This window comes from Echiichthys vipera (assembly GCF_963691815.1).
Source record: "Echiichthys vipera genome assembly, chromosome: 3".
NCBI classification, from domain to species: Eukaryota; Metazoa; Chordata; class Actinopteri; order Perciformes; family Trachinidae; genus Echiichthys; species Echiichthys vipera.
The window spans coordinates 10,914,232-10,926,745 of NC_139828.1; the positions used below are offsets into that span (position 1 = coordinate 10,914,232).

General features: G+C 41.0%; 1 protein-coding gene across 1 annotated transcript in view; it reads left to right on the forward strand.

Annotated features, from left to right (window-relative positions):
* The window catches only part of sema6bb (sema domain, transmembrane domain (TM), and cytoplasmic domain, (semaphorin) 6Bb), a 129,906-nt gene that overhangs the window by 99,440 nt on the left and 17,952 nt on the right, over positions 1-12,514 (forward strand). Inside the window, exons 15-16 of the mRNA XM_083939115.1 lie at positions 2,825-2,902; positions 6,884-6,942. Of these exons, the coding sequence (XP_083795241.1) occupies positions 2,825-2,902; positions 6,884-6,942 (137 nt within the window). The remainder of the gene's footprint in view (positions 1-2,824; positions 2,903-6,883; positions 6,943-12,514) is intronic.

Here is a 12,514-nt window from a genome sequence, read left to right on the forward strand (position 1 = left end):
AATAATAATAATAATAATAATAATAATAGAAGTTTACCAACAGTGTAATACATGATTGAGCAAATAATAGATAATAACAAATGATAATGGCGCTTATGCAAATAGTAAGCATGAGACAAATCCATATAATTGTTGAACAATATTAGTACATCATCAATCATAGTAAAATAAAGGAATAATCGGTAGTTTAATGCAGTGTTTCCTCCTGTCGTGTTCCATTGTGGTGGGCCGCCACTGCCGATCTTTGCTGCCATAGCAACAACGAAAAAACCCAAATGAAAAATAGTAGTTACTGAACGTAATTTCAGTTATATGAGTAGGAGAACTGCAAGGAGAGGAACAGGGTGTGAGGCAGCGCCAAGACGTGGGCGAGAGACATGACCAGATCATCGTAGTTCATAAAAATACAGCGCAGTGAGAATACAGACATTTTATACACCAGACGTATATAACGTGGACCTGCTGATGTGCATTTAAGCTTTTGTTTCGCTGCTATACTAACCAAGTTCGTAATAACTCCTAACATTACAGTAAAAGGCTAATCAGCTCAAGACCTAGTGCCTCCTTATGTGTTGCGTTAGAAGTGAACGATGTGAACTGCACTTCCCTGAGTGATTGCAACCTTTCCTAACTGGGATATGTGCATGTGTGGTCGACTCACAGCCGCTTCACAGCTCTTTGTTTGCATGAACTGCTTGGACACTTGGACCGGGCGATTTCTCTCCAAACACCCTGTGACTGTACCTCTGGCACCTCCTTAATGGCCTGTTCGATCTAGCTCTGAAAACGCTCCAAACTCTCCACACAGATGCTGATGATAAGCCCCACAAAGTGTGATGTCTGTGCTGACCTTGCCACCTACTGCCAGCCTAACCACGCCTCCATCAAAATAAACAATAAAGTTATATCGTAACAGCGCTGGACCTGTCCACTTGCCTCAGCCGGCACACGCCAACGTTTGTCACTATTAAACAGTAGCATTGGGCTTCATGATCAAACAAGGTTTTTGTATCACGTCTACTCTTCTTTACGTACTCACACGCTCTCTCTCTCTCTCTCTCTCTCTCTCTCTCTCTCTCTCTCTCTCTCTCTCTCTCTCTCTCTCTCTCTCTCTCTCTCTCTCTCTCTCTCTCTCTTTCTCTCTCTCACGCGCGCGCGCTCGCTCTTCTACATGAGCTCCCTCTCTCTCCCCGGGGGAGTGCAGTACGTTTAAACATTATCAAATTATAAACGGATAAAAAAAAAACTAATAAAATCCTCATTCCCACCACATCCCCTGTTTATAATTATTTAAAAAGAGATTATATTTCTCGAGCAGTTATAAGATGATCAGATCTCCAGTGACATTTTTGTTATTCTGGCAGTTTGCCAGTCTAAATGTGTTTAACTTAAACTGAAGGTGCAGAAATACCCGGCATCCGCTAATCCTATGTAATTAAACATTTAAATGCATATATTCAAAGTAATGGTATTTCACCAGGATGCTCCCACACAAGCACCACAGTATAGACTCACTCTCCCTCGCTGTTACATTCTAAGAGTCTCTGCGCCCGTGGCTGTGGCCTGTTAGGGTCCACTGACACACTAACACACTGGTGCACACACACCAGCACATCAGGCATGCAGTGTGTTCGCTGAACCAGGTGAGTCGTACAAGCGTGTAATCCAGAGCACATTAAGAAACGCTCACATGCTTTCTGAGGAGCGTTTAGTGTGTGAGTTTATGTGTTTAGATGGGAGACTGAGTTAATGTTGTGTACGCGAGTCTGTTCGCAAGATTTCTTCGTCATGCTTCAGCAGCTTCAGGTCTGGTTTTCTTTGAAGACTGTTTATGAGTGCCTCTATTCCACACGGCTTTCAGTCCACATGGTTGTTATGTATTTTCCAAATTAATCTTTAATAATTCAACATTTTACAGTCTGCATTCCAAAGCATACAGCTGCACATCGACCTTTTAACCTCGTTTAACCCCCCGTACAGTCCCGTCATTAAAAAGTCATGTAGTGCAGTTAACCACAGAGCAAGTCCTCCAAGTAATCCTTCACAGTGAATGTCTCTGGCTTTGTGTGTTTTTATCAGAATTAGATTATCATTGTAGTTATCAACAGAGGGCATTTCATTTTTTAAAAAATCTGCTACTTGCTGCAGTCAAGGGCATTCTAGCATCTGATGTTTAAGAGTGAAAATAGAAGTGAAATAAATCTGAGTTAAGTCTGAAAATCAAACCCACAAGCAACACGGACATTGAGAAACGGTTATTGGGATAAAACATTGGTGACTTGTTGCATATAAAAGAATTGCTGTTTGGCAGACAGCTCTCAAATCCCAGAATGTCTCAATATCCGAGACCTAGTTTCAGGAGGAAAACCATCTTAAATCCACTTATTATTAGCTTTTACTAAAACTTCTATCTGCATCCCAATCATCTTGTCAAGAATTAACTATCCCACTTCATTCTGAACAACTTTAATCATCTAACAAGAAAGTGTTTGATATCAAATCTGTTTCTGCTCTCAACTGCATTTCCAGCCTGCCCAATATTGACGTAAATGACAAAATATTCACTGTGATGAATACCATCATGAAGCAAGTTTCAAGACTTAATACGTTGGAAATCATTAGCTCTCTGAAAGTAGGAAATCAATATATATGTCATGATTTTGTAGTTGATGGACTCAGATATGCAAAAATGATCAGTACGATGAGATATCCTGACTTCTAGTTGAGGCCTAGTGCAGACAAAACGACTAATCCGGTAATCACAAAACCTACTTAACAGGAATCTTAATTAAAATAGAGATTATTTGGATTTTTGTCTCTGCAGGAACTGTATCGCCTCCAGGGATCCTTACTGCGGCTGGACCAGAGGAAGCACCTGCTCTTTCCTCCGACCTGGGACCAGGTATGAAACCTCTGCATTCATGTATACGTCACCACAACACACACACTGCCATGCTGTATACAGGACCTGCTCTGCATCAACACCTCTGTCTCTCTGCTTTATTCTTTTGTCTTTCTTTGAGTCCATCTGTCTGCATGGTGTTTTACAGTTCCTTCTCATTTATCCAATAGTTTTTTTGTTTTGATTTGATTTGTTCCTACTTTAATGATACCTCTCAAGGTTATTTTTCTGACACCACACCTATCAAACCACCCGTAGAGACGTCCCATATATTATTTATGTGGTCTGGAAGTCCTTGGCTCTATCTGCGACTACTTGAGCCTCTGAGTAACATCTGTGCCCTCTAAGTAGCCTGTCACACAGTCTACTCTGTGTACATTATTGATTCAATATGTCTGCTGCTGCTGTTAAACAATACTTTGTTCTTCCGCTTTTCTTGTTATCAAGTGGTGTCCTTAGAACGCAGGTGTGTGACCTAGAGCCGAGTTTTGTCTTGGTTTCCCTGTTGTGTAACACCGTCTGCGTGTTATGCAGATGTACCCAGACAGTGTGTTGTCTGGATGTCTGTGAATATGAGAGCATGGGTGTTTGTGTGACCTCTCTCCTCCTCCTGCTACTGAAATTTGACAGCTCACCTCCAGTTGTGGATGCATCCCCTTCAGTGAAATCAAATATCTGTTTAGTCTGCTTATTGTATTAGGCCTTTAAAACACAGGTGTAGTGCCAGCAGCAGAACAGACAACATGGGCCTTTAGACCACCTCAGGCTGCTTGCTTATACTATTAAAGGCTTCTGTGTTGGTCTTGATTTGATTTAGCAAGGGCGGTCAACTCTGCAATCGATTTTGCATTGAGTTACTGTGGATTTCCTCTTTGTGGACTAACACAGCCTCTCTTTGCAAAGTGACGCCCAAGAGCTCAGCAGCTGATGTTATATAACATTAGACTGTAATTTGGGCAATTTTCGAGGTAATTAAGTTTTGTATTTTCTATGAAAAAGGTGGGTTGTTTTTGATTGTTTTTTCGTTTGAGTGTTTTTAATTGTCCTAGAGTGTTGTTATTGTACTACTAAAACAGGTGATGCAAAACATGTCTCACCTTATTTTGCTTCTGCCAGTGAGAATATTTACGAAACAACAGTTTTTTTTTTACTTTTAGATGCAGGAAGTGTTTCAGCCTCTCTGCTCACTAACTATTCACTCTCTTAATTGCAACATGTAATGTTCGGGAGTCATAGCTAGTTCAATGGATATGGATATGTTTCAAATCAATCTGTAATTTCTATTTTTATTAGATTAGCTGAGCTACACCACGATCTTTCCACATCCCCTGGAATCTGCAGAGGTAACCCCAGGGGTACCACTGATTGGGTATTGTTGCTGTAAACAAGCATCCAACGTAATACACATATGGTCTTTATGGCTTTCCTTTTTATTATGGAATCTTTAAATATAGATCCAACGTACGTAGGAGAATGTGCTTGGAATAAAAAAAAATTGAAAACATGCACGCTGACACACAGAGCCACAGGCAAAGCTAATGTATATGAAGTAAATGACCCACAGTCTGTGAGAGGCAGCCAAGAGAACACAAAACATTATTCTTTATTAAAGTGACAACCTGCTGTTGGTTCACAGTGCACTTGGACTCATTTGTCACAGGGAGTCCTCGGCATTAAAAGCGCACATGTTGGCGACGCTGCTGCCTGAGCCTTTAGCTGATTACAGACTTCCGTCTCTTGTCCCAATGAACTTTTTTTGTGCTGTGGTTCTTCAAAGGTTGTTTGTAGGCCGAATAGTGATTTAGTGTAGCAGCACTATTTGTTTAGAAGTTTCTTGTATGGTTATTTAATTCTGTATAAAAACAAATCCTGCTAACTCTCTGCCGTAACAGTCCATGCAGTGTCATAAGTGGTCGTTGTATGTTCTAAGTAATAAAATTAAGTAAATGTATAGTAATGCATGCTTTATCGGAAAGTGTAATGCATGACCATATCAGATAATCCGTGCTGCATCATAGCAAACTATGATTGCTTACTACTGCTGACAATGTGTTTATTATAAGCCCCATCCATCAACCTCTAGTTTATAACTAGTCCAGAGCATCCACAGGACACTTTAACTTCACTATAAGTGTCATCGACAATGTTTCATGGCTGTAGATATCGTGCATCAGAAAGCATTTATCGTGTTTATGAGTATAGTCATGATTTACTATGAATGCTTGTGTGTTACAGATTCATCTATTTAATCCAAAGTGTCGTTGTTACTTCTGACTGACTCATTACCATAAAAGATCAAGCAAAGTTTGCCGTATTCATCCATAGCAACCAAAATGTAATGCAAATGTCGTTTGTAAGTGGAAAAGATGTTTTCCAAACTTCAAAATATGTTTCATACCCTGAATCCTTTCCAATGACTTTGAATAAGCTCCCGTTTCTCTAAATGTTCTTTAAATTATTATATATGCTTGCTTCAAGTCAGCAACTCTGCTGCCATGTCCTCACTGATGGATCCTTACCAAAAACAAGTCTGAAGTGTTTGGTTCCCTGATAACATCAATTTTATAGATTGTCAGTCTAGCTTTTTCCAGTCTTTATGCTAAGCTAAGCTAATCATGGACTTGGTAAATGGACTTGGACTTATATAGCGCCTTTCCCGTCTTCTGACTACTCAAGGCACTTTCACAGTGTTTGTCACATTCACCCATTCACACAGACATTTACACTGATGGCAATGGACATCTACATACCATCTAATCTGATCTAACCATTCACACCACATTTACACACCCATGCACAGCACGAGGAGCAATTCGAGGTTCAGTGTCTTGCCCAAAAACACTTCGACATGTGGACCGGGGGAGGTGGGGATCGAACCGCCGATATCTCGAATGAAGGACGACCCACTCTCACTCCAGTGGCGTTGATCTTCTCATCTAACAATCTTATGCCGTTCCTTTAATACGCTTTTTGGTGAAAGTGTAGCTATAAAGGTTGCATTTTTCTCATGTCAGATATCAAACATTGAGATCAGATTAAAAAACCTTGTGTGCCTCTGGTTTTGGTACAAATGAATTGGAAATGTATTACCTGATGTGATGCTGATTGTCATATAAATCATGTTGTGTTTTATCACTTAGTTACAGGTATTTCCACTCACAAGTGTGTCATTGTAAATGTACTGAATGAACTCTTTTCTCTGATACTACCCATGATTCAGAGCAGTTGTGTTTCTCTTCATGAGCACCTGGTCTCTGTGCTGTTCTCATTTCCTCTCTGCTTCCTCACCTCATCATATGTTTTTGTTCTTTGAGTTTTCCATGCTCCCCCGTTCCCTGAATAGGAAATGAGTTTTAAAGCACGAGGATAGAGTTGTAGCAAGAAGAAATGTCTAGAATCAGGAAATATGAGTAAAGTTTGAGGTTTTGTTGACAAGTTAAGACAAGTTATTTTTTCAGAAAAGCACAATAGTTTGTTCTTAAACAAATATTTTTCATTAACGTCCTTAAGTTAAACTCCTTATTTATGACTCAAACAGCTTTTCCTACTCTAACTCCTTAGTACTTGAAAACACGGGTACAAATATCGAATGTGAAGTATGCTGACCTAGAAATATTTGTAATTCAGTGCATGAATTAGCTTAATTAATGACCCTGCAGGCATAAGTGGTTATCTTTGAATTATAATGGTGATTATTGCAGGATATTAGGCAGCTTAAGGGCCTCTTGAGTTCTTTTGCAGTTTTAATTATTTTTCTTTTCTCACTTTTACCCACTTCTCAAAATAAAAACAACAACAAAGATGTCTTCAATCAAAGTGTTAAAGGAGCTTGTAGAGCTAGATGCCCTCTTGCAACGTGTCCTCTGCTGTAACATTGAGATAGTTTCCCTCTATCAGAGTGGATCTGTGCTGTGTGTCAGCGGTCGAGTTGTTGTGCCTCCGTGTCCTCTGATTAATGACCGTGTCTCTTCTCCTCTGCAGACTGCCGTTCGAGCAAGATGTCGAACAGGGAAACGTGGCCCACTTGGGTGACTGTGACGGTAAGAGGAATGATTTTCAGACCTGTGCGTTTGTGTTGGAGCATTTGTTTTCCCACAAGTGTTGAAGCTAATAGCTCTCTTGTCTTTGCCCAGTCCTTACATAACTTCAGTATCTTGAGGGATAACAACAAAACAGTAAAAGGAGAGGAAGGGCCGGGTAGTTGCAGTTTATGCAGAGGAAATCCACAAATAAGCACAGAGACAAGTCCCAATGCACCTCAGTGCTCTGTGGTTTCTCACTTCTGCCTCAAGTAACGACCACGATCCAACACGAAGATAGTGGTCTAGTTTTCTTTTATCCATTAACATTCAAGAAAATCCCTGTGTATATTTTAGCTAACTTTGCTCCCTTGCTGCTTACTGTTACTGTCCGTACTTGTATACTATCTTTGCTTTGGTCCGGTAGGTTTTGTTGCATATACATGTGGTTAATTATTTTCCTCTCCAGCTTGAATTTGCCTTGATGTTTCCGTTTTTTTTCTCCCTTCCTTATCATTATGAAAATAGAAGTGGTACACAGCGAGGCAAAAATCTATTCTAGATACACAGAGGTTTCGGATACTCCCATGACGCCCCCTCTCTTTGATCTGAGCGCTAATTCCAATGCGTGCAAATTAATCCTTCGCTTCTGAAAGTTCCCCGAGTTCATGTGCCATGCTCCCTGAGAAAAGAACAGATAAATATTGCATAATCAGAACCCACGAACAACTCTAATCCTGTTTCAGATGGGCGCTCTGTTTGATGCTGCTCTCTCACTTCAGGTCCTCTGACCGCCAAATCCACGGGGGCGGCCTCTGTAACTGATGGCTGATGCTCACTCTATGCATGGTGAAGTTAAGATAGTTATTTGTCTTCATAGAGCACATGTGTAGCTCCTTATACAGCATGTGGGGGGCCTTATTCAAGCAATTGGCCCTGCTCCTAAACAGAAACCCATGATCTTCCATTTTATTTAAAGCAGATCATGCTGTGCATGTATCCTGCTTTTGGTTTCAGCAGGCTAGTTATTATTGGAAAATAACATGAGCTGGATGAAAAATCTGCAATATTTCCTCTCCACAAGGGAACTACACTCCAGTAAATACAAAGTGTTGTGCAGGAAGCTTGTAATTAAGACTACAACTTCTACGATCATTACTCTACTTCTGTACTACACAAGCGGGCGAGAGATGAACCTAATTACTCTTGCTCAGTGCTAATGGAGTGTTTTATGACCTCTGGTATTGGATCCTCTTCCTCGACTTGCTACATCTTGACCTTTTGGAGCAAGGTCTCGGGGTCAGAGAGAGTAATGACACTGATACAGACAGGGCAGAACGATTTTCCACTCACTGCACACTTTAGCGCTACAGTGTGAGAGAGTTAAAGAAAATGTTCCAATAAAACCCACAGAGATGTCCGGACTAGTCTTTTAGCCAATGAAAGCCTGACCTGACTCTCCAGAGGGTTTGCCAACAACAACCATCTGAGAAGCCATCATTGGAAACTCTTTGGAAAAGGGCAGGCACTTTCAAACACACCTGGCAGGTGATTGGATGAACGATCCATAAAGCATGAGCTGCTCGTCACTTGGGAATGAAAACTTTTTTTCCACTAAGAAAAGCATTCAGTGCTGTTCTTTGCTCTCTGCTCTTTTAATGAAGAAATACTGTCCAGTTCTGATATAACTGCAAACTACTGCAGCATCTACGATAACCTCTTTTGCGATAAGGCATTTTTGTTTTTGAATGAACAGTTATCTCTGTGTTGTCGTCACGGCCGGCTCTCGCCTGAACTGCCAGTAGCTCCTCACAGGACGTTGATTGGCCGGCTTACTTTTGCTCAGACAACAAACGCGTTACTTGGAGCCTGGTAAGATAGTTTTGTGATAGCGTGATATTGTGATTCTTGCGTGATCTCACACAAATGACACACCTGTAACCTTGTGTCAGGTGGAATATGAAACTGATTGTTATGGCACTTATTCTCAATGACTTCTCCCTAATCTAAAATCACAAAAAAAACAATTTGAAGGTCTTATATTCAAATAACTATTTCAGGCGATTGTGCGTCTGTCATTTCCATCAGCTCATCAGTTTGTATATTTTATATCACAAACAAAAGAACACAAATTCCAACACAAAGGACTTGGGGGTGGGGGGGATGAAAAAACTTTGATGAGAGTTTTTTATTAGATCACACGCGAAAATTACATTTCCTTCTCATAAAGCAGCACGCTGACCTTTTCTATGTGAAGAGGCAGAAAATCAGGTGCGGTAAAACAAACACACATATTTAAACTTGTGAAACATATTCATATTCCCCCCAAAAAACGCTGTTCTACATTTCCCATAATGCACCTTGATAGTAGATGTGACAAAGCTCCTCAGAGCAACAAGAGATGCTACAGGACTGTTGTACAAGATGTGTAGTTTAGTAAACTGACTCTAACATGTAAAACTCTGTGCAGTGCCCCTTTTAACCTGATGGAAGTGTGCGATGTACTGTCCTGCTCCCTGCCTCTGCCTTTGAGGAATTTCTGAGCTCTGAGTCATATTTGCTCCTGCATCTGATCCTGTCATAAAATATGCCCGAGATGAACTCTGTTGACAGAGGTGAGCTCTGTTGTCACAAGAGAGCTGCGGGTTGGCATGGCAGAAATGTAAGGCAGCATCTATCTGAAGGCCAACACTTAGACGACACTTTGTCTTAGCTGTTGTGGTGAACTCGGCCCATCTTTCCATCATATCTCTTTTTTTATTTGACACTTTCACTGCATATGACATGGTTGCTTTCCTTAGTGTTTCTTGTTCCTAGTTAACACTTACTCCATCTTTCTTTGTCTTCCTGTAAGACAAAGATTCCTTCAGCCATCTGCGACACAATTTTCAGTTAGCGAAAGACAGAGAGGCGCAGCTTCGATGAGCTTGTTATGACAAACTGTCACTGACACCGTTAAGACTTTAAAAAACTGCCTCTCTATGTGTCTGTCAGCATCTTTCTCTGTGCTGTACTGTACGCCTGTGTACTGACAAACACACACAGATGCTCACACAAACACAAACTCTTAAGGGACCTGGATCGGTGGAACAGGCAGAAGGCTTTTGGTTGCTGAATTTTTCATATCCCTATATTGGACTCATTCCACCTTTTTGTATCTTGACCCAGCAGATGGAAGGTGAGATATGGTCTGGCCTATCTATCTCTCTTCGGGGAAATTCAGTTAAATCGTTTTCACCCTCCCTTTACCGCTTTCCTCAAAGAGGAGTCTCTTTCTGCAGCTGCATGTCAAATTAAAATTTCCCTCTCTGGCCTCCAGTCACATCAAAGTTCACCTATCTTCAAAAGTCAGTAATACGAAAAAATGACTTTTTAAATCATGATTTTTAATCTAGATTGCGGTTAGGCATGAGGGTAACAGGTATGGTTGAAGGGCTTCCCAACCTGGTGGGGGTCACAAGATGATTAATATGACAGGAAAGCTAAAAAAACACAAACATTTTTCTTATGCATGAAGTTATATTCTATTTCTATTCTCTGTTTTTCCCTTTTTCTCAATCAATAAGACATTTTTACCTCTTCTGACGTATTTTATGAAACTGAAACATTTACAAGGGAAAATTCCTATTTGGTAGAACTAATGAAGACTCATACAAGTATACAATCTGTGATGAGGGGTTGCAAATGCTTTGGATTATTTTAAAGGGATCAGAAACAAAGGTTGAGAAAAATAGACATCCACAATATCATTTTGTTCTATTTGCCCCAGTTTTGAGGGCCTATTTCTTGAGGAAAAGTAGTTCCAGAAAAACATTTTCCAAAGAAATTGTTTCTGGTAAGTTGACAGTGGTCCTAGGACTGAAACGTAGATATTATATGTAGTAAATTGATCCTTTTTTTATGCCCAAACCTCTTTTTTGGAGACCGTCCTCCCCAGAATAACAACCCGTTCATTTGTACAAGCAGCTTATTATGACCATATTAACGCTAATAGTGGCGCCGTCCTGTAGTGGCCATAATAATTATGACTTGACTTATTTAAGGCCCTATACTCGACATGCCTTAACTTAAAGTATGAAGTTGACCTGTAAGTTAAGTTATGTTGGTCTTTAGTCATGTTTGTAACTGATTATATAACAAACATACTTATTTTATTTCACTTCATGATCTTTTACTAAACCTAAACCTTACCAAACTGAGACCATCTCAAACATTTACCACATGTTGCGATGGTTGTTTAGGTATGAGGATGAGATGATCTCCTGCCACTGCTACGTGCGGTTTTATGGGTTGTTTGTTTCTGTTGTGGGCAGAAAACCTTGACGAATAAAATGTAAGCGTGAAAGAAGTTGCTCGAATTTGGATGAAGCGGTTGACTGACTTTGGATGAAGGTTGAGGTTGGGCTGTTTATTTTCGTTTTTTTTTTTTTGGGGGGTAGTTTTGGCTTTGCAGCTTGTCTGAAAAAAGATCTTAATGTGCCATAGTCTTTGCTCCTCTGGTGCCCCTCCTCTCCCCCATGTTTCATCTCTCTCCCCAGTTCCAGTCACTGCTACACTGACTTCAGAGCAGCCTTGTCGTCAGACCTCAAAGGGAGATGGATGGACGGCCTTACTTTGAGCCTGGCTAACTGCCTCCTCTTTCTACTTAGCCATAGAAGACCGGCTGCTGGAAGGAGAATCGATTTTCATCTCTCCTCTGGCTGATGGCAGTTGAATAGATATCAAGGGTGATTCTGCAAGGGGAAAGGACTGGGGCTGAGGAGAGCGAGGATGGGGAGGGGCAGGTCGGGTAACTGAGATCACAAAGTAGAGAGCACAGTGAAAAAGAGATTGAGAGATCATAGGAAGAAGGCAAACTTTGAGGATGGAAAGGGTGAAACTGTTCAGGGGATCAGAAGTGCTGAGCCATAAGGGCAAGAAAGAAAAGAAAACGGAAAAGAGGACAGTAAGAGAGAGAGGTCAGGGGATGAGAGAAGGGCGAGGTGGTGCGGTAATCACAAGTAAGAAAAGACGAAGGTGAGGGAGGATGAAAGCTTTGAGTATGGGGGAAGGTGCAGGGAAGTGAGAGGAGAAGCAGTTTTCACGGGTGCTAGGCCGGAGCGAGTGTGACAAGTGGGCCGAGCGTGCCTCTGACGTCTTCTGTGTCACCGCTGTCACTGGCCTCTTCAGTGGGTTTGTGGCCAGGCGGTAACTCTTCCGAGGTAACGTGAACCACTTGCCTCATTCCCTCTTAATCTTTCTTGCGTAGCAAAGAGCTGATGCTTCTCTCCTCGCTTGACACTCGTATCTACAAATTAATTTCTGTATCATTCAGTTCTTCTTAATTTGTCATAAATGTCACTGGTGACACTGTTTATAAAAAAATATATATATTCCTGCAATTTCAGAAAACCACAGTGGGAAATTAGTTGAATTATGGGAAACTATATGAGGAAGTCAAGTCTAGCAGAGGTTATTGCCTTGATGTTGTGCATGGCTCTCTTTACGTTTATTAGCACACACACACACAAACACACACACACACACACACACACACACACACACACACACACACACACACACACACACACATGCACACACACACATATCAAAT